Below are 20,970 nucleotides of genomic sequence, written 5' to 3'. Positions count from 1 at the left end.
CCCTTTGAAGTTTGACCAGGACCAAAGGAAATCAAAAATCTATCTCTTAAAATCAAATTAAGCCACGAATCAAACATATACTTACACTCATGGAGGATCTCGGTGGTTCCCGTTACTATTCCCTAGAGTTTCAGCAGGATCCATCTAATAGACATTTGATACAAATCCATTTGTCACTTGGTGTAAAACCCTATCTGAATCAGTTGATCACTGCAGAACAAAGCAAGTCATCGTGCCAAATAGCTCTCAACTGAAGGACATCTACTCTTAACATGTTTTGTAAACTAAATGCATTTGCATGGGAATTGTCTATTTAATTGAACATAAAAGCCTTGGAAAATCATCTGCAGTGACTTTTGTATTTCAAGCTGAACACTCAGTCGGCAAAATTTAAAGTGACTGCCAGTTTCTTATACGTATTAAAATATTTAGACTTCTGATTAGAATTGAGACTGAAACTCCCTATTTGTCATAGTTCTTTTTCAATTGCTCGTTAGCAAACATAATAGCCCGTAAATTGCTCAGAGCGGTGAACCAACAGTGCTCGCCGCTCCATAGATTTATACAAACCCACTAACTTACCGCAGTCTTTACTGGGTGCACTTCCTCTAATAGGAAGTGGAGAAGAGCCCACTGTCAGTTCAATCGAAGCTAGGACTTGTGGGAGAAGGGAGACCAATTAGATTGCAGCATTTTTGACAAGCTATGAACAGTTTGTGCAAACTGGAAAGTAAAATCCAGGAAGTGAAAGGTACATTAAAATCATTGTAAAACAGTTATTGACAGTGAAAAAAGAGAGGGTAAGAAATAAGAGACAGAAGGAAAAAGTTTTAAAAAAACTAAATTTTAAAAAAAATTTAATGACCAAAAACTATTAAAATAAGGAGTAATGAGACTGCACATTTTTTCAAGTTAATTTTTAGTTGTTTGGCAGTCATTAAGACTTACCTGTTAAAACTTAGCTTATACCTGGTATTTTTAAACGTACCAGTTTTGTGGTGATATTAGTTAACTTTCCAGCTGGGCAGAAGAGTAAGCTGGTCCATTGATTCTGTTGATTGCAGCCAGCGAATCAGGAGGAGCGGGTTCCAGATTTCCACGTTTGTCTGCGCATGTGCAAACTCCAGAACTTGCTCTTTCATTTGGCCACTAACAATGGTGAGCGCTGTTGAGCTCACTGTTCTCTTTAAAGCAATTTCCAGCCCAATGTTTCTGTGTTATAAAAGTAATGTTCTGATAGATGACATGTCTTTTGGATTTGATTTGCAGTTTATATAGAAGAAAGCTTTTCAGTCTTTTTACAGCTTATATTGCAACTACACTGGTTGTAGTAGGTTTTCCAAAAGGTCAATGAATCTTCTAATAGCTGCACCATCCTTTTATTTGTCTGCTTTTGGACTGTAGACTAATATTAATGAAAACTTCTCTGTCAAAAAGTCTGAAAACTCAGTTGTGTGTGTAGGACGTTTTAAAAAATGGTTAATTGTGTGTTTAAAAGCCATGTTTATAATTACAGAAAAGAGGAGGCAGGCATTATTCGATCAATGATGATAAAAGTTTTCCGCTGTATCGAGCCAGAGTTAAACAACCTCATTTCGCTTGGAGACAAGATTGACAGCTTTAACTCGTTGTATATGTTGGTGAAAATGAGTCATCACGTTTGGACAGCAGAGAATGTGGATCCTGCTTCCTTTCTCAGTACCACGTTAGGAAATGTCCTTGTGACAGTCAAGAGGAATTTTGACAAATGCATTGTAAGTTTTTTAAAAGAAAATTGTATCTGAAACAAATAACCAGTTAACCCAAGTTATGCTTTATGGTATTGGCCATATTTATTTGACAAGTATTGTATCCAGCAGAATCTATCCATACCATTGGTGTGCAGAGAAATGATTTCTTAGTTTGGAACTTTGGAAAATAGGAACAAACACTGAGAGCCTTGAAATGGATTAATATGATGAAGCAAGCTGTAACATAGGCAAAGTCATCTCAAAATAATGAAATAAAATACTGGTTATTCTGCCATTAGCCATGTACTGTTTCTATTTTTTAATATTTTTTTATCTTTTTACTTTTTTCTGCCAGTTTTCTCTGCAGAAGAGGTTGACTCCTTGATGGGTACATTTCTTGGGTGCAAGGCATCCTCAAATATCTCACCCAAGGGGCCATCCTTCATACGTGAACGTTGGCAGGCTATTTCAATGCAGGGGGCATCATAGCTAAGCTGATCCTGTTCTCAGCCACCCTCCACATAAATGCACTCCCAGCAGGAGTCACTGGATAGTGATTAAGAGTGGGAACTCTGGCCAATTTTTCCCCCTTAACCCAGGGATACTGAGGTTAATTATGGCACCCTGTGCTAGCTGAGCTTAGCTAACTCCACACAGACTGGGAATTGATCTGGCCTTTACTTGACTGTGTGGCTCAGCTACTCATTACCATAACCAGGTAAGCCATTCGGGAGCCTAGGCCCATTTTAATTGGTTTAGGCCTTCTGTTTGCTTTTTGGTAGTGTGATTGCTTGGAGATCTTTTGTTTAAGACAAATTTCCATAGCTTGGGTGAAGGAAATCAAATGTTAAGTTTTAAATATAAAACATATTCTCTCTCAAAAGCAAGAATGGTATCCCATGTGTTGAACAATGCAGTTCATGGTATAATAAATAATTGTAAACAATTTTACAACACCAAGTTATAGTCCAACGATTTTATTTTTAATCCCACAAGCTTTCGGGGGCTTTCCCCTTCCTCAGGCAGTGTGGAAAAGACAATTTCGAATCCTTTGCATTTTAAGATCACAGAACAAAGCCTGGTGATTACTGCCCGTTGCCAAGGCAATCACAGTGAGCAGACAGAAAGGTGTCATCTAAAAGGCCACTGAATATACAACCCCCCAAAAAAAAGAGATAAGGAAGACAGTCAATGACCCGTTATATTAAAAACAGATAACATTTGTTCGCTGGTGGGGTTACGTGTAGTGTGACATGAACCCAAGATCCCGGTTGAGGCCGTCCTCATGGGTGCGGAACTTGGCTATTAATTTCTGCTTGACGATTTTGCGTTGTCGTGTGTCTCGAAGGCCGCCTTGGAGTACGCTTACCCGAAGGTCGGTGGCTGAATGTCCATGACTGCTGAAGTGTTCCCCGACAGGGAGAGAACCCTCCTGTTTGGCAATTGTTGCGCGGTGTCCGTTCATCCGTTGTCGCAGCGTCTGCATGGTCTCGCCAATGTACCATGCTCTGGGGCATCCTTTCCTGCAACGTATGAGGTAGACAACGTTGGCCGAGTCACAGGAGTATGAACCGTGCACCTGGTGGGTGGTGTCCTCTCGTGTGATGGTGGTATCTGTGTCGATGATCTGGCAAGTCTTGCAGAGGTTACCGTGGCAGGGTTGTGTGGCGTCGTGGACGCTGTTCTCCTGAAGGCTGGGTAATTTGCTGCGAACGATGGTTTGTTTGAGGTTGGGTGGCTGTTTAAAGGCGAGTAGTGGAGGTGTGGGGATGGCCATAGCGAGGTGTTCGTCATCATTGATGACATGTTGAAGGCTGCGGAGAACATGGCGTAGTTTCTCCGCTCTGGGGAAGTACTGGACGACGAAGGGTACTCTGTTGGTTGCGTCCCGTGTTAGTCTTCTGAGGAGGTCTACGCGATTTTTCGCTGTGGCCCGTCGGAACTGTCGATCGATGAGTCGAGCATCATATCCCGTTCTTACTAGGGCGTCTTTCAGCGTCTGTAGGTGTCCATCGCGTTCCTCCTCGTCTGAGCAGACCCTGTGTATTCGCAGGGCCTGTCCATAGGGGATGGCCTCTTTGACGTGGTTAGGGTGGAAGCTGGAAAAGTGGAGCATTGTGAGATTGTCCGTGGGCTTGCTCTTTCTCTTTTTTTGGGGGGTTGTATATTCAGTGGCCTTTTAGATGACCCCTTTCTGTCTGCTCACTGTGATTGCCTTGGCAACGGGCAGTAATCACCAGGCTTTGTTCTGTGATCTTAAAATGCAAAGGATTCAAAATTGTCTTTTCCACACTGCCTGAGGAAGGGGAAAGCCCCCGAAAGCTTGTGGGATTAAAAATAAAATCGTTGGACTATAACTTGGTGTTGTAAAATTGTTTACAATTGTTAACCCCAGTCCATCACCGGCATCTCCACATTATAATAAATAAGTAATAGAACTTTGACAGTCTTTTGGCTAGACAATAAGATTTAAGATTTTAACTGTTCAATAAAAATGTTTCAAATTATTGCAAAAGAGCAAAAACAGTTCAACATTGAATAAATGTATTAATGAACACCTTGTAACAATTTCCATAAAATCAGCCGGAATTAGCAAACTTCAGTCAGCCGACAATTTGTGGTCGGAGAGGGTACTGTATTGGTGTTCACAAAATCGATTTTGTGGTTAATGAATTAGTTACAGAGTTTATTACACAGTATATAGTATGTATTACTCAAGTTTCTAAATAAGTTTCTCAAGTGTTTTTGTCTTACCTCAAAAATGTATTATCTGATATGGTCATTACAGTGGATAAGGAGACTCCAGATGTTAGCTAATGTGTATTATAAATATCGTGCAATGGTTAAAGGTTGTAGATTCTAGACTAGTGCCAAAATTTCAGGTCTGCAAATACACAAAGCTGAATTAGCTTGTCTTTTATACATTCTTTCAGTGGAATCAAGTTAAGCAGATGGAAGAAGTGAAGATATCGAAGAAGAGTAAAGTTGGAATTCTGCCATTTGTTAGTGGGTTTGAAGAGTTTGCAGAACTAGCAGAGTCCATCTTCAGAATTGCTGAGCGCAGGGGGGACCTGGACAAAGCCTACACGAAACTGATTCGGGCTGTTTACAACAATGGTGAGAGGCTGTTAAAATGTGTACTCAATACACAGATTTAATATCCATATTTATAGTAGTGTTCCTTATATGATAATTTATTATGTATTCCATTCTCAGTGGAAAAAGTGGCTAATGAAAGTCAGAAGACGCCACGAGACGTTGTGATGATGGAAAACTTTCACCACATTTTTTCAACGCTCTCTCGCCTTAAAATTGCATGCCTCGAAACAGAAAGGAGAGAAGCCAAACACAAATATACAGAGCATCTGCAATCTTATGTAATATACTCTCTGGGACAACCTCTTGAGAAACTTAATGTGAGTTTTCTTTATTCCACTGGAGTAGGAAACTTTGATCTTGCCCTTAATCTGAAGTTGCTAAGAGTTCTTCTTGAGATAGCACAGATCATAGTATCAGAGTATGATACACCACAGAAGAGGGCCATTCGGCCCATCGTGTCTGGGCCTGCTCTTCGGTAGAGCTATCCAATTAGCCCCACTCCCCTGTTCTTTCCCTATAGCCCTGTAAATGTTTTCCCTCCAAGTATTTATCCAATTCCCTTTTGAAAGTTATTATTGAATCTGCTTCCACCACACTTTCAGGCAGTGCATCTCATACGAGCATACGAATTAAGAGCGGGAGTAGGCCACTCGGCCCCTCGAGCTTGCTCTGCCATTTGATAAGATCGTGGCTGATCTGATTGTGACCTCAACCCTACTGTCCCATCTACCTATTATAACCTTTGACTCCCTTGTTAATCAGGAATCTATCTAACTCAGCCTTAAAAATATTCAATGACTCTGCCTCCACCGCTCTCTGGGGAAGGGAGTTCCACAGACTCACGACCCTCAGAGAAAAAAATTCTCCTCATCTCCATCTTAAATGGGAGACCCCTTATTTTTAAACTGTGGCCCCTAATTCTAGTCTCTCCCACAAGGGGCAATATCATCTCAGCATCTACCTCTTCTGGTCCCCTCAGGATCTTAAATGTTTCAATAAGATCACCTCTCATTCTTCTAAACTCCAGTCTGTACAGGCCCAACTTGTCCAACCTTTCCTCATAAGATAACCGAATCATCCCAGGAATCAGTCGAATGAACCTTCTCTGAACTGCCTCCAAAGCAATTATGTCCTTTCTTAAATAAGGAGACCAAAACTGCACACAGTACTCTAGATGTGGTCTCACCAATGCCCTGTACAACTGTAGCAAAACATCTCTACTTTTATATTCCATTCCCCTTGCAATAAATGACAACATTCCATTTGCCTTCCTAATCACTTGCTGTACCTGCATACTAACTTTTTGTGATTTATGTACTAGGACACCCAGATCCCTCTGTACCTCAAAGTTCTGCAATCTCTCTCCATTTAAATAATATACTGCTTTTCTATTCCTCCTGCCAAAGTGGACAAGTTCACATTTTCCCACATTATACTCCATCTGCCAAATTTTTGCCCACTCCCTTAACCTATCTATATCCCTTTGCAGACTCCTTGGGCCTGATTTTAGCAGGCCTGCGGGTTTCCGGCGGGTTGGGTTTCGGGTGCGTGGCCTCCGCGCCCGGTGAAATTAGTGGGTTGCCCGCGCGATCGTAGCAGGCAATGCACTAATTGGAATCACTTACCTGCTCCTCCAGGCTCCACGCTGCTGGTCTGTGCGTCGGGCAGGCTGCGCATGCGCACTACGATCTGTTAGCTGGAGGCTCTCTACTTAAAGGGGCAGTCCTCCACTGACAGATGCTGCAACCAATGGAACAAATTACAGCATGGAGCAGCCCAGGGGGAAGGCTGCTCCCAGTTTAATGATGCCTCACCCCAGGTATCATCAGATGGGGTGAGGAGGAGGGGGAGGACAGAGATCTTCCACCCGACGGGCGGGAGGAAGCGGCCTGCCTCTGCCACCAAGAAGGCCTGGCTCGAGGTGGCAGAGGGGGTCACCTGCACCACCAACATATCGCCCACCTGCATACAGTGCAGGAGGCGCTCCAATGACCTCAGTAGGTCAGCCACAATGAGAACACGTAGTCTTTCCCCTACACTCCGTCTGCCACAACACTGCCCCCACCCCACATCTCCTTCGGCACCGCCAACACTACTCTGTCACATCACCCCTCATACCCACTCAAACCCCATCCTCATCTTACCTGCACCTCCTCACCTCGCCAGTACTCACCCGCCACTAACACGCAACCCAATCCTCATACAATCTCATGGCTCTATCCCATACTCACCCTCTCGTGCATCTCTCTCACGGCCAGCCTCACTCAACCTGCCACCACCTGTGCTGCAGCCACAGGGCATGCATCGCATATGTGCAGTAGGCAGCGTACGGCAAACGTGTCGTGAGCATGAAGGGGATGCACAAGGGTGTCTGAGGGTTTGCCATGGGTGTTACCTATATTGAATTTCAGAGCAACAAACATCACACATTATATTGGCACCACCATTGCCATGTCTCCGCGAATTCTGTCTGCTGTGTCCAATAATGCCCGCTCCTGGGTATCACTATGAGGACCCACCACTGATGCCACCCATTGTGTTACTGCAGAGTAGGTGCAGGTGTATTTGCAGGGCTCTTCCGCGCAGACGACTGAGAGACATCGGCGGTGTACCCGGCTGCACCCTGGAAGGATGCGGAGGAGAAGTTGTGGAGGGCAGTGGTGACTTTGGCAGCGACAGGTAAGCAGATGGTGCTGGGGCCAGCCAGGAGCAGCTCGGCATGAAAGAGCCTGCAGATCTCCACGACTACATGTCGAGTGAATCTGCGCCTCCGTGTGCACAGCTGCTCAGAGAGGTCCAGGGAGCTGCGCCTCGGTCTGTGGACCCTGTGCGGAGGGTAGTGCCCTCTGCGACGCGTCTCTCTCTGTGGTAGCCCTCCCTCCTGCTGTGCAGGTGGGTGTGCCACAGCACCGTGTTGGGGGGCTCTACGTCTCCGAGGCGGACGGCGTGGACTGCGAGGCTGCTGGGGCTGGTCATGCTGTTCGAAGATGTCAACGCACCACCCATCTGGCAGGTGTTGGTCTGAGGGGTTGTGCAGGGTAGGTAGATGGTTCCTCGCACTGGGGCTGCGGTTTCACGTCGGTCTGTCCTCTGGCTTGGCGGGGGGTGGTGGAGGGCAGGGGTTGCCCTACGTGACGCGGTGGCCTGTGTGGGTGAGGGCTCTCCCACCCGCTGTGGAGTGCACCTTGGCAGCTGCCACAGGCTTCTGGCTGGAACACGACCGGTTGAAGGGAAACTGTTTCCCCCAGTGTGTGAAACTCACTGCCTTGAAGCTAAAATCCCACACTTCCTGTTTTGACAGCTGATTCAGCTCATTTAATGACCTCAACAGGCAAGGTAAGTACACTCAAGTGGAACCCTGCTGGCTTTAATTGCCTGCAGGATTCCCACCAGCGGGGCCTGCGCACGCAGCCCCGCACGTCAGCGCGGCACCCGGAAGTGGCCGGGATCTCGGCGTGATCCGGTCACGTGACTGGATATCGGGATTTTCGGGGCCCCCCCGCAGGAAACCCGACGCTAAAATCGAGCCCCTTATGTCCTCTTCACAACTTACTTTCCTACCTACCTTTGTGACATCAGCAAATTTAGCAACCGTACATTCGGTCCCTTCATCCAAGTTATTGATATAGATTGAAAATAGTTGAGGCCCGAGCACTGATCCCTGTGGCACTCCACTCGTTATATCTTGCCAACCTGAAAATGGCCCATTTATGCATACTCTCTGTTTCCTGCTAGCCAACCAATCCTTTATCTATGCTAATATGTTACCCCCTAGGCCATGAGCTCTTATTTTGTGTAGTAGCCTTTGATGTGGTACCTTGCCAAAAGCCTTCTGGAAATCCAAGTACACCACATCCACAGGATCCCCTTTATCCACGTTGCTTGTTACTTCCTCAAATTCTCCAGTCGCTTCAAATAATTGGTTCCTCATTCCTGGTAGCATTCTAGTAAATCTCTTCTGCACCCTCTCTAAGGCCTTGAAATCCTTCCTATATTGTGGTTCCCAGAATTTGAACACAACACTCTTGCTGAGGCTTAACCAGTGTTTTATAAAGGTTTAGCATAACATCTTTGCTTTTGTGCTCTATGCCTCTATTAATAAAGCCCGAGATCCCTTATGCTTTTTTAACAGCCTTCTCAACTTCTCCTGCCATCTTCAAAGATTTGCGTACATACACCCCCAGGTGTGCCTGTTCCTGTGACCCCTTTAAAATTGTACCATTTAGTTTATATTGCCTCTCCTCATTCTTCCTACCAAAATGTATAATTTCATACTTCTCTCTGTTAAATTTCATCTGTCATGTATTATTTTACCAGTCTGCCTATGTCCTCCTGAAGTCTGTTACTATCAACCACATTGTTTACTACATACCCGAATTTTGTGTCATCTGCAAACTTTGAAATTATACCCTGGATACCCAAGTCCAGGTCATCAATATATATCAAAAAGAGCAGCGGTCCTAATACCGGCTCTGGGGAACACCACTGTATACTTCCCTCCAGCCTAAAAAAAACAACCGTTCACCACTACTCTCTGCTTCCTGTCACTTAGCCAATTTTGTATCTGCGCAACCACTGTACCATGGGATTTAATTTTGCTTACAAATTTATTATGCGGTACTTTATCAAATGCCTTTTGAAAGTCCATAAACACAACATCAACCGCATTACCCTCATCAACCCTCTCCATTACTTCATCAAAGAACTCAATCAAGTTAGTCAAACACGATTTTCCTTTAACAAATCTGTGCTGACTTTCATTTATTAGCCCATACTTTTCCAAGTGCCTATTAATTAAGTGCCTGGATTATTGTCTCAATGTTTCTCCACCACCGACATTAGACTGACTGGCCTGTAATTGCTGGGTTTATCCCTCTGCCCTTTTTTGAACAGGGGTGTAACATTTGCAATCCTCCGGTTGTCTGGCACCGCCTCCATATCTAAGGAGAATTGGAAGATTGTGGTCAGAGCCTCCACAGTTTCTACCCCTACTTCCCTCAGGAACCTAGGATGCATCCCATCTGGACCAGATGACTTTTCTACTTTGAGTACTACCAATCTTTTAAGTACCTCCTCTTTATCTATTTTTAACCTATTCAATATCGCTACTACCTCCTTCTTTACTGTGATATTGGCAGCATCCTCTTCTCTAGCAAAGACCGATGCAAAGTATTCATTTTGTACTTCAGCTACACCCTCTGCCTCCAGAAGAAGATCTTTTTTGTCCCTAATCGGCTCCACTCTTTCTTTGACTACCCTTTTACTATTTATATGTTTCTAAAAGTCTTTTGGGTTCCCTTTTATGTTAGCCACTAATTTATTCTCATACTCTCTTGCCCCCTTATTTCCTTTTTTTAGATCTCCTCTGTACTTTCTGTATTTAGCTTGGTTCTCTACTATGTTCTGAACCTTAAATTTGTCATAAGCCTTTTTTTTGTTTCATTTTTAACCTCTATATCTTTAGTCATCCAGGGAACTCCAGCTTTGGATGCCCTTCCTTTCCCCCTCGTGTGAATGTGTCTACTCTGTACTCAAACCACCTCCTCCTTGATTGCCTCCCATTGTTCAATTACTGTTTTGCCTACCAATTTTTGATTCCAATCCACCAGGGCAAGATCCCTTTTTAACTCACTGAAATTAGCCCTCTTCCAGTTATGTATTTTGTACGCTTGATTGTTGCTTGTCATTTTCCATAACTATTCTAAACCTAATGATATTATGATCACTGTTCCCCAAATGCTCCCCCACTGAAACATGCTCCACTTTATTCCCCAGAACTAAATCCAGCACTGCTTCCTTCCTCGTTGGGCTGGAAATACACTAATCAAGAAAGTTTTCTTGTATACATTTCAGGAATTCTTCCCTCTCTGTCACTATCCCAGTCTATATTTGGTAATTGAAGTCCCCCATTATCACTACTCTATAGTACTTGCATCTTTGTATAATTTGCCTGTAAACTTGCTCCTCTGTCTCCTTCCCACTATTTGGTGGGATATTGGTAAAACAAAAAAAAAGTATTGTTTTGTTCAGTGTTAACCTTGGACTGGATACAATAATGTATAAGAATCTATATTAAGGTTTTTTTATGTGTTCCATGTGGCATCACTTCAAAGGAATGTTGGAAATGTCAAGCGTGTGGCTCTTTCAGGGTTACAAGGAACCACATGATTCTTTGGTTTATTAAGAAGCTAGAAGTTTGAAGTAACTCAGTGATGCACCTGGAATGTCAGAAAAATATTAGTGGTAACTCTAAACGTGGAGAGTCACAAAATGTCAAGTTTTGTTAGTTTCATATCTGTTGGTAGAAATAGAGCCCTATGCTTTTTCAAAAAATACATAAAGGCAAGATGATGGTTTCAAATATTCCTCTCTAAAGGAACAATGGGAGATTTATAATGATGGTGTACTGTCCAGCACAGTTTTTTTTAAATTAAAAATTGTATAAGTGACTTAATTATGCAAGGGTCATTTTAATTTCCATCATTACTGGTTACCATGGCATAACTGTTCAAACCAGGGTAAAGATACAAATAACAGCACTCGGAATACACTATTTTTTTGAAGAAAGTTTTAAAAACTAATAATTGGAAAAGATGAAGGAAACTGAGGTTCGGTGTTTTGAAGTTTTCATATTTATTTTATATAGTTGGAACTCCAAATGTGACTATGTTGGATAAGTAATGAAATTTGCATATACTGGAAAACTTAATGTAGGTAGAATCTAAAATATAAACAGTATTTTATGTAGACATGTTTGAAAACTGACTGGATTTACTTTTGATAAGATAGTGTGGAAAATGAACTGTATTTTTGTGAGCGAGAGGAAATCACAATATGCAATGCTAGACTTAAAGCCCTGAAAAACTAGAGTGAGCTGTTGGTCCCAAGTATAGTGCTGCAGTTTGTCTAGCTGTATTTTTTGTTTAAATCACATTTGTTGTGGATTAAATTTGTCATGAAGAATCCTAGTGTTCTCTCCAGCACTTTTTTCTTCAATACAATTTCTAATATCATGAAGAATATTATGTGCAGCCTAATGAATTTAATCCTTGGAACAATGAGTGAACTAATGTTTTTTAAATGTTGTTATGTTACTAACTGTAGTTTATTGTGGATGTAGCATTTCTTTGAAGGAATTGAAGCTCGTGTGGCACAGGGTATCAGAGAAGAGGAAGTGAGCTACCAGCTAGCCTTCAACAAGCAAGAGCTACGAAAGGTTATCAGAGAATATCCTGGAAAGGAAGTGAAAAAAGGACTGGACAACCTGTACAAAAAAGTGGACAAGCATCTCTGTGAGGAGGAAAACTTGCTGCAGGTGGGTGTCCATGGAATGGAATGTCTAAACTACTTCAATTTGTGTTTCTTGTGTAATAAACTGCTCAGCTGCATCCAGATGATACAGTAAGAATTTCTACTGCTAGTGTGAAACCTTTTTTCTTTGCTAGCATTAAATATAGTGCAGTAATAATTTGGAAAAAATACATTTTTATATTCCTACCCCCTAAACACCCAATATTGTTTGAAGTTCATGAGATTGCTTCATTGAAGCAATTCGACTTTTTTAAGTGAATTCAAGGTATTTAACTTTGCTACCCGACCGGGAAGTCCATTTCAAATGTTGATTGTTCTTTACATGAAGAAGAACTTCCTGATATCAGTCCCAAATTTGTCTTTCACCAGTTTAAACCCATGGCTCCTTGCTCGCTGTCAAGGAGTAATACTCTGGATTCACCTTTTCTATACCATTACTGTCTTCCAGCCTCTAAGTTCCCCTCTTAGTTGTCTCCTTTCAGGGTTGAAGAGCACAAGTTTTCAACCTCAGTCTTAACTAATTCAACAGCATTCATAAATTGCATTTGTCACCAATTTTTCCTTAGTGTTCATTACCTTACACTTACTCATATTGAATTGCACCTGACAGTCATCCACCCATTCCACATTTTATCTATTTATTTTTGTAGCTGCTTCATCAGACTTGACTGCTGCCCTTAGTTTCGCATCATTTGCAAATCTGACCAGTGGTGCACTTCCCTCCATCCTGCCATCACTGCCCTACCAAGTACTTGGTGCTTCCTTTTCTTCAGCACATTTCTTATCCATTTCCATTTTTAACCTTAAATTCCCACCACTTTAGACTTGCGTTTCAACCTTTCCTGTGGAGCTTCTGTCAAAACTTTTTAAAAGCCATTCCCCTTATCAAATCATGGGGCTCGATTTTCGCACCCCCAAGTGGGTGCATTCGTGACGGGGGGGGGGGGGGGGGCTGCGAAAATCGGGGATTCCCGGGGCGGGTCCGGAGCCCGGCTCCAACCCGCCCACTTCCGGGTTCCCCAGTGATGCGCTGACATGCGTGCGCAGCCCCCGCATGTGGGACTCCCGCCGGCAATTAAAGCCAACGGGACGCCACTTAAGGTAATTATTTAGGTACTTCAGGTCGTTTACAGACCTGATTAACATGATATTTTAGGAGGGGTGGGATTTTCAAGTCAACTGGGACTGTTTCCTGTACTGGGGGAAACACTCCCAGTTGAAATGGATGTGTTGCAGCCATCAGCCTGTGGCAGCTGCAAAGGTCCATTTGACAGGTGGGGAGGGGAGACCCTCACTCATTGCAGGAGGCCACTCTGTCACTTGGGACAAAGTTTGGCCTCCACCACCCTTCTCACAATAAAATTCACAAACTTGCCCACTTACCCGGTGTCCAGACACGTGTACCTATCTTGCGGACCCCCTCAAACGTACATCTTCCGGATGGGGTCCACCGTAGCTGCAGTCATGACCTCCGAGGACGAACAGCATCGCCGGCCACACCGTCCACCTCTGACATGTGGAGTCCCACAACATAGTGCTGTGACACATCCACCTGCACAACAGGAGGGAGGCCAATGGCAGAGAGAGATGCATCGCAGAAGGCACTACCCTCGCCACAGGGTCTACAGACCGAGGCTCAGCTTCCTGGACCTCTCTGAGCAGCAGTACACACGGAGGCTCAGAGTCACTCAACATGTAGTCGTGGACATCCGCAGCCTCATTCATGCCAAGCTGCTCCGGGCTGGCCCGAGCACCATCTTCTTACCTGTCGCTGTCAAAGTCACCACTGACCTCAACAACTTCTCCTTCGCATCCTTCCAGGGTGCCACTGGGGACATGGCTGACGTCTCTCAGTCGTCTGCACAAAAGAGCCCTACAAATACACCTACACCCACTCTTCAGTGACACAATGGGTGGCATCAGTTTTTTTTTATTCGTTCACAGGATGTGGGCGTCGCTGGTGAGGCCGACATTTATTGCCCATCCCTAATTGCCCTTGAGAAGGCGGTGGTGAGCCGCCTTCTTCAACCGCTGCAGTCCGTGTGGTGAAGGTTCTCCCACAGTGCTGTTAGGAAGGGAGTTCCAGGATTTTGACCCAGCGACGATGAAGGAACAGCGATATAATTCCAAGTCGGGATGGTGTGTGACTTGGAGGGGAACGTGCAGGTGATGTTGTTCCCATTTACCTGCTGCTCTTATCCTTCTAGGTGGTAGAGGCCGCGGGTTTGGGAGGAGCTGTCGAAGAAGCCTTGACGAGTTGCTGCAGTGCATCCTATGGATGGTACACACTGCAGCCACTGTGCGCCGGTGGTGAAGGGGGTGAATGTTTAGGGTGGTGGATGGGGTGCCAATCAAGCGGGCTGCTTTGTCCTGGATGGTGTCGAGCTTCTTGAGTGTTGGAGCTCCACTCGTCCAGGCAAGTGGAGAGTATTCCATCACACTCCTGAGTTGTGCCTTGTAGATGGTGGAAAGGCTTTGGGGAGTCAGGAGGTGAGTCACTCGCCGCAGAATACCCAGCCTCTGACCTGCTCTTGTAGCCACAGTATTTATATGGCTGGTCCTGTTAAGTTTCTGGTCAATGGTGACCCCCCCAGGATGTTGATGGTGGGGGATTCGGTGATGGTAATGCCGTTGAATGTCAAGGGGAGGTGGTTAGACCCTCTCTTGTTGGAGATGGTCATTGCCTGGCACTTATCTGGCACGAATGTTACTTGCCACTTATGAGCCCAAGGCTGGATGTTGACCAGGTCTTGCTGCATGCGGGCTTGGATTGCTTCATTATTTGAGGGGTTGCGAATGGAACTGAACATTGTGCAATCATCAGCGAACATCTCCATTTCTGATCTTATGATGGAGGGAAGGTCATTGGTGAAGCAGCTGAAGATGGTTGGGCCTAGGACACTGCCCTGAGTAACTCCTGCAGCAATGCCCTGGGGCTGAGATGCTTGGCCTCCAACAACCACTACCATCTTCCTTTGTGCTAGGTATGACTCCAGCCACTGGAGAGTTTTCCCCCTGATTCCCATTGACTTCAATTTTACTAGGGCTCCTTGGTGCCACACTCGGTCAAATGCTGCCTTGATGTCAAGGGCAGTCACTCTCACCTCACCTCTGAAATTCAGCTCTTTTGTCCATGTTTGGACCAAGGCTGTAATGAGGTCTGGCGCCAGTGAGCAGGTTATTGGTGAGTAAGTGCCGCTTGATGGAAGGTGTAGTCGACACCTTCCATCACTTTGCTGATGATTGAGAGTAGACTGATGGGGCGGTAATTGGCCGGATTGGATTTGTCCTGCTTTTTGTGGACAGGACATACCTAGGCAATTTTCCACATTATCTGGTAGATGCCAGTGTTGTAGCTGTACTGGAACAGCTTGGCTCGAGGCGCAGCTAGTTCTGGAGCACAAGTCTTCAGCACTACAGCCGGGATGTTGTCGGGGCCCATAGCCTTTGCTGTATCCAGTGCACTCAGCAGTTGTGGGTCTTCATAGTGATCCTCAGGCAAGGGCTTTATTGCACAAACCAGACAAGATTCGCAAAGACGTGGCAGTAGTGGTGACAATATAATATGTAATGTGAGTTGATCAGAAATTAAATATAAGTAAAAACCATGACAAACCCTCAAACACCCTTGTGCATCCCCTTCATGCTCACGACACGTTTGCCTTACGCTTCCTTCTGCACATATGTGATGCATGCCCTGTGGCTGCAGCACCGGTAGTGGCAGGTTGAGTGAGGCTGACCGTGAAAGAGATGCATGAGAGGGTGAGTATGAGATCGAGCCATGAGATTGTATGAGGATTGGGTTGAGTGGTAGTGGTGGGTTGAGTACTGGCGAGGTGAGTAAGTGCAGCTAAGATGAGGATGAGGATGAGCTTTGAGTGGGTGTGAGGGGTGATGTGATAGAGTAGTGTTGGCAGTGCAGAAGGAGATGTGGGGTGGGGGCGGTGATGTGGCAGACGGAGTGTAGGGGAATGAGTAAGTGTACTCACTTCGGCTGACCTACTTAGGTCATTGAAGCGCCTCCTGCACTGTATGCAGGTGCGCGATATGTTGGTGGTGCTGGTGACCTCCCTCTGCCACCTCGAGGCAGGCCTTCTTGGTGGCAGAGGCAGGCCACTTCCTCCCGCCCGCCAGGGAGAAGATCTCTGTCCTCCCCCTCCTCCTCACCCCATCCAATAAGAGCTGGAGTGAGGCATCATTAAACCTGGGAGCAACCTTCCCCCTGAGCAGCTCCATGCTGTAATTTTGCCTATTTTCTGCAGCATCAGTCAGTGGAGGACTGCCCCTTTAAATAGGGCTCCTCCAGCTGACAGCCTATGCTGCGCATGCGCAGTCCACCCGCTGCGCAGCTTTCCAGCGCGAAACCTGGAAGCAAAGGTAAGTACCTTCAATCAAGCTGCATTTGCATGCGGAGCACCCCGATTTCACTGGGCGCATTACTCTCATGCCCAGTCGACCCCCCCGCTGCCCTCTTAATATCAGGCCCATGGTGTTTGCCTCTCATGAAGACACCCCTTTATAATGGTACACTATATATACAGCATAAGTAGTTTTTTGAAGTTATAAGTTGTATAAATGACTTCATTATGCAAGGGTCATTTCAGTTTCCATTGTTATTGATCCATAGTCTATTACGTTGGGTAAAATTACATATCGGCTGGGGTCTTCCATTTCTACCCTTGCCAGCCCACAATTTTCCACCCATTAAAGTGAATAGGTGAATGATCATAGGCTGCTGAGTGCAGGAGCAGAATACCCTATCCTTCGTGTGTAACGTAGGGGAGAATTTCTATGGAGGTTCTCCTGATCTCCGCCAGACCTGCAGCATACACGGCATTTCTCCAGGGTTTCTGCCAATCTTCTGTGGAAATTCTACCCCATAATTTTTTATTAGTATCTTGGACATTTATAAACGCAGTGTCTCTACTGAGGTCCTGTTGCTTCAAAGTTGTAACCTTGGATGATAAATGTAATATATAGATGTTATCTCATATATTGGTGGCAGCCCTCAAGTTCCCCCAATGCTTCTTACTATCGATGTCAATGAAACTAACCAATTGCTTTTTTTTTTGTTTTTATTCTTTCCCCAGTCAAGGATACGTATATTGAGAGGTGGGTGGGAATGAGGGGAAAGGAACCAAAAGAGCTTTATTTATATTATAAAATTATAAACAATATACAAGCATTTATGAAAATCATATTTTGGAATATAGAAAATGGTGTTGCATAGTAATACATAGAAATATTGGATTGCAAATATTTTTTTTCTCGTTTGTTGATTCTGATTTTTTCTTTTTTCAAAGGTTATGTGGCATTCCATGCAGGATGAATTCATTCGTCAGTATAAGCACTTCGAGGGACTGATAGCTCGCTGTTATCCTGGCTCTGGGATAATTATGGAGTTCACCATTCAGGACATTCTAGAGTATTTCTCTAGTATTGCTCAATCTCACTGAAAAATAATGTGTGTGTACAGTAACAAGGGGTCAGACACCATTTTAAGCGTGTCCTGTGCAATCTTCACAAAATGTTCTTTGCTAAATCATGTAAAAGCTCCTTATGGAAGGAATTGTCATTTAATATTACTTAATATTACCTGCATATAGGAATATAGATGCTCCTCTAAGCAGGCCGAAGCTGAAAAGCAATTAGTTCTTCTGACATTGCCTTTAACTAACTTACATGTATATCTAACAGTGTGTTCAATTAGGGATGCAAATGTATGATGCTGTGACATGTTACTTTAAACGATGAATGAGTTTCAGGTTAGAAACATTTGATGCAAAAGACTTGTAATTTTTTGCCTGTTGCTATATAAATTGTTAGTATTCTTAAAAAAAAAGCTTTTGGGCTCTATCTTAACATCTAGCAGCATCTTGCTGTTAGATATTTAATCTAATCAGAATTTCTGAGCAATGGGAGATCCCTGGCCATTAATGTTTGTTTTGTAGTAGAGTTTTGTGGAAAGGTTCATAGATGTTGAAAAATTACTGAGCCTTAAGGTGTTTCCAAAGGAAGTTTTTTTTTTAAAGAAAACTATTTCTTCTAACATGATCCATAACTTGGCCATCTCTTCTAATGAAAATGGTTTCCATATTCCAGAATAATATTCAAAACCTGTTTAGAAAGTGCACTGATCTACTTATATTTAACATTAAGAATATGTAGTCTACTCTTAATTCAAAGTTGCTTAATTCAAATTGTCTCAAATTACTTTTATTGTTTGCACTAAATTCTGACTTTGATGTGTTATTTCCTTTGATTAATTCAAATTATTGGATAATTCAATTTTTTTAGTGCAATGAAGTTATTTTGAATTATCAGTAAACTGTGTACAAAACCAAGAAGATTGTTAAAGTTACTCTGGTATCCATCTTGGTTATCGAGAGCCAATCAAAAAGTGCAACTCCCTGCACTTTCATAGTCTAAAAATGAATATTCAACTTTTTGATTGCAACCTATCAAGCTAACATTTTTCAGTCATTACTAATCCATATAATGGGCATCAAGAGGCAAGTTGGCGACAGGAGATTGTGATCTTTCCTCAGTCTCCAATCAAAAAAACTCATTGCCTCAGATAATTAATGCCACTTGTTGAAATCATATGCACTGCATTATTTCCCTTCCTGAATCAATTTTAATATTAGGCAACATGTTTCTTTGTTGTCCAATATCTTGATTGGGAAGGGTAATAAGGGATTACAAAATACTGAACAGATGGAATAATTTGGTCTGTTCTTGACTAGACTAATATGTACATTTTGATTTTCAATTAACCAAATTACTTAGACTCTATGATAATACCATTAGCACTTGTCAGGCTTCATCAGTAAAATGACTGTCCTGTTAGCTAAACTGAGCTGTGAATTCATAGTAAATGTTTTGTTCTTGTCTCTCTAAATTTCTTTGGGTAAGATGCATTGAAAACTTTAGCCCACATTACAAAATCGTTTCAGATAAAGTCCAGCATGTTATTTTATACAACATAAAATAAACTGCAGTCCAACATGTAAAAACCAAACGTTAATTTACTTTTTATTCAAGCTTCTATGGAAAAAGTACATTAATGTGTAACAGTTCAAAAAGCGCAAATTGAGCATATAGAACTCAAAGCAAAATTTTGTGAAATACATCACCCTTCTCGGAAAACATCTTTGTTGGAGTATTTAATTTAATTAGAAATATTTAAACGCAGATTTTGGAATACTTAGAGAAACTTTTCAGTAAATACAATCCACATAAAATAAATTGGGAATATAGAATGGAATCTAGAATAGCAGAGAATTAAGGCAGAGCACTCTTCAGAAAATGTACCTTTCATTTTACACATCTGGTTCCCAATAACTTGCGTAGAGTAAGACACTACTTATTTTACAAAATAGAGCAGTATGGAACAAACTATTCTAGAAAATCAAAAGTATTTAACACTGGAAATGCAGATAGCACTGATGTATTCACACATGATAGTCTGCAAGTTCCATAACTTTAATTTTGATAATCCCAAAATAGAAATACAAAGAGGATACTCATTTTGACTAATATTTATTTAACACTTAGAAGGTTATTTTGAGATATATGTAGTAGGCATGTGCATTAATTCTTTATAAACACTAATCATGACTGTGCAAAATTTATTGAAAGAGCTGTTCTTGTGCATTATTATGAAAGTAGAGTGAATTAGCCTGTAAAATACCTAGAGACATTAACTATAGTATTGCACAGTTCGGATGTCAAAACTGCGCTAATAAGGGAGTTCCTGAATCATGATAAACTGACTGAAATAATGACTATTGTAGCAGACAGTAATCAATATTTCAGACAGTTCATTATAATTGAGCAACTCCCTTTTTAGTGCAAAAATCATGACAAACATGCTTCCTAAATCTAATCTATGTAATTTTCTCTTAGTTTCATAATGTGTCTTTGGAGGGACTAGCAGGTGACAGGCAGATATTTCAATACAGGAAGTGGATGAATCCTGATGAAGACTGAAATGATTTCTGATTACATTAAGTTAAATAATTTCTTATACATTTTGTATGCAGGCAGTACCTTTGTTTCACAAAAATTTGAATGGAACTGCATGGTTATTAAGTGTTAGTAAAGGAAGATTTATATATTTAAATCCTCTCCAATCTATTAATAATGTATTGACACCAAATACCTTTCTGAAAATCTGCATTATGACTGTAGATGTAAATAAGCTTATTAACATTGAAAGGAACATCAGGATATTTACGCTCACTTAGGTGTGTACAGTGCTGTCACTGCAAGTACCTACTGATAATGTTGAGTATGCTTTATGGCATTAAACATGTAGTTTTAGATTTTGTATTAGATATTACTCTGGAAAATTACTGTTGGTGCAAAAATCTTAACTTGTTTGAGGTCTAGGGATTGCTATCGATATCTTATTTCACCTTCTGACTTGGATCATGTTGTCAATGTCTACAATGGGGATTTGTAATTTGCTTTGTAAACAGTAAAATTCTATGAAGAAACTGAGGGATTCTTGATGGCCTCATAACAATGTATCGCTGCATTTAAAACACTATCAATAAAAGAAAATGAACTTCATACTCGTGTTATTTTTAGCCTGTGTTTTACTCCATAGTTGGTATTACATCAGCACACGGGATACACAAAAAATGAAAATGCTGGAAATGTTCAGCAAGGTAGCCAGCATCTGTGGAAAGAACACAGGTAAGTTAACCTTTCAGGTACACACCCTTAGAACTGAAATGTTAACTTATCTATTCTCTCGACAGATGCTGACTGACCTGAGTCGTTCCAGAATTTTCTGTTTGTTTCCCATTTCCAGTTTATTGCT

General features: G+C 42.6%; 1 protein-coding gene across 4 annotated transcripts in view; it reads left to right on the top strand.

Moving 5' to 3' along the window:
* exoc1 (exocyst complex component 1) overlaps positions 1-20,717 on the top strand; it is a 109,582-nt gene extending 88,865 nt beyond the window's left edge. For all 4 annotated transcript variants that reach the window (XM_067987221.1, XM_067987212.1, XM_067987202.1 and 1 more), the window contains 5 exons: positions 1,517-1,754; positions 4,664-4,847; positions 4,947-5,146; positions 11,950-12,144; positions 17,444-20,717. In XM_067987221.1, the coding sequence (XP_067843322.1) occupies positions 1,517-1,754; positions 4,664-4,847; positions 4,947-5,146; positions 11,950-12,144; positions 17,444-17,596 (970 nt within the window). In that variant the 3' untranslated portion in view covers positions 17,597-20,717. The remainder of the gene's footprint in view (positions 1-1,516; positions 1,755-4,663; positions 4,848-4,946; positions 5,147-11,949; positions 12,145-17,443) is intronic.
* The last annotated feature ends 253 nt before the right edge of the window (positions 20,718-20,970 follow it).

Source organism: Heptranchias perlo, chromosome 1 (genome assembly GCF_035084215.1).
Source record: "Heptranchias perlo isolate sHepPer1 chromosome 1, sHepPer1.hap1, whole genome shotgun sequence".
NCBI lineage: Eukaryota > Metazoa > Chordata > Chondrichthyes > Hexanchiformes > Hexanchidae > Heptranchias > Heptranchias perlo.
Note: the sequence above shows the minus strand (reverse complement) of the source record. Positions and strands in the feature narration are given on the sequence as shown.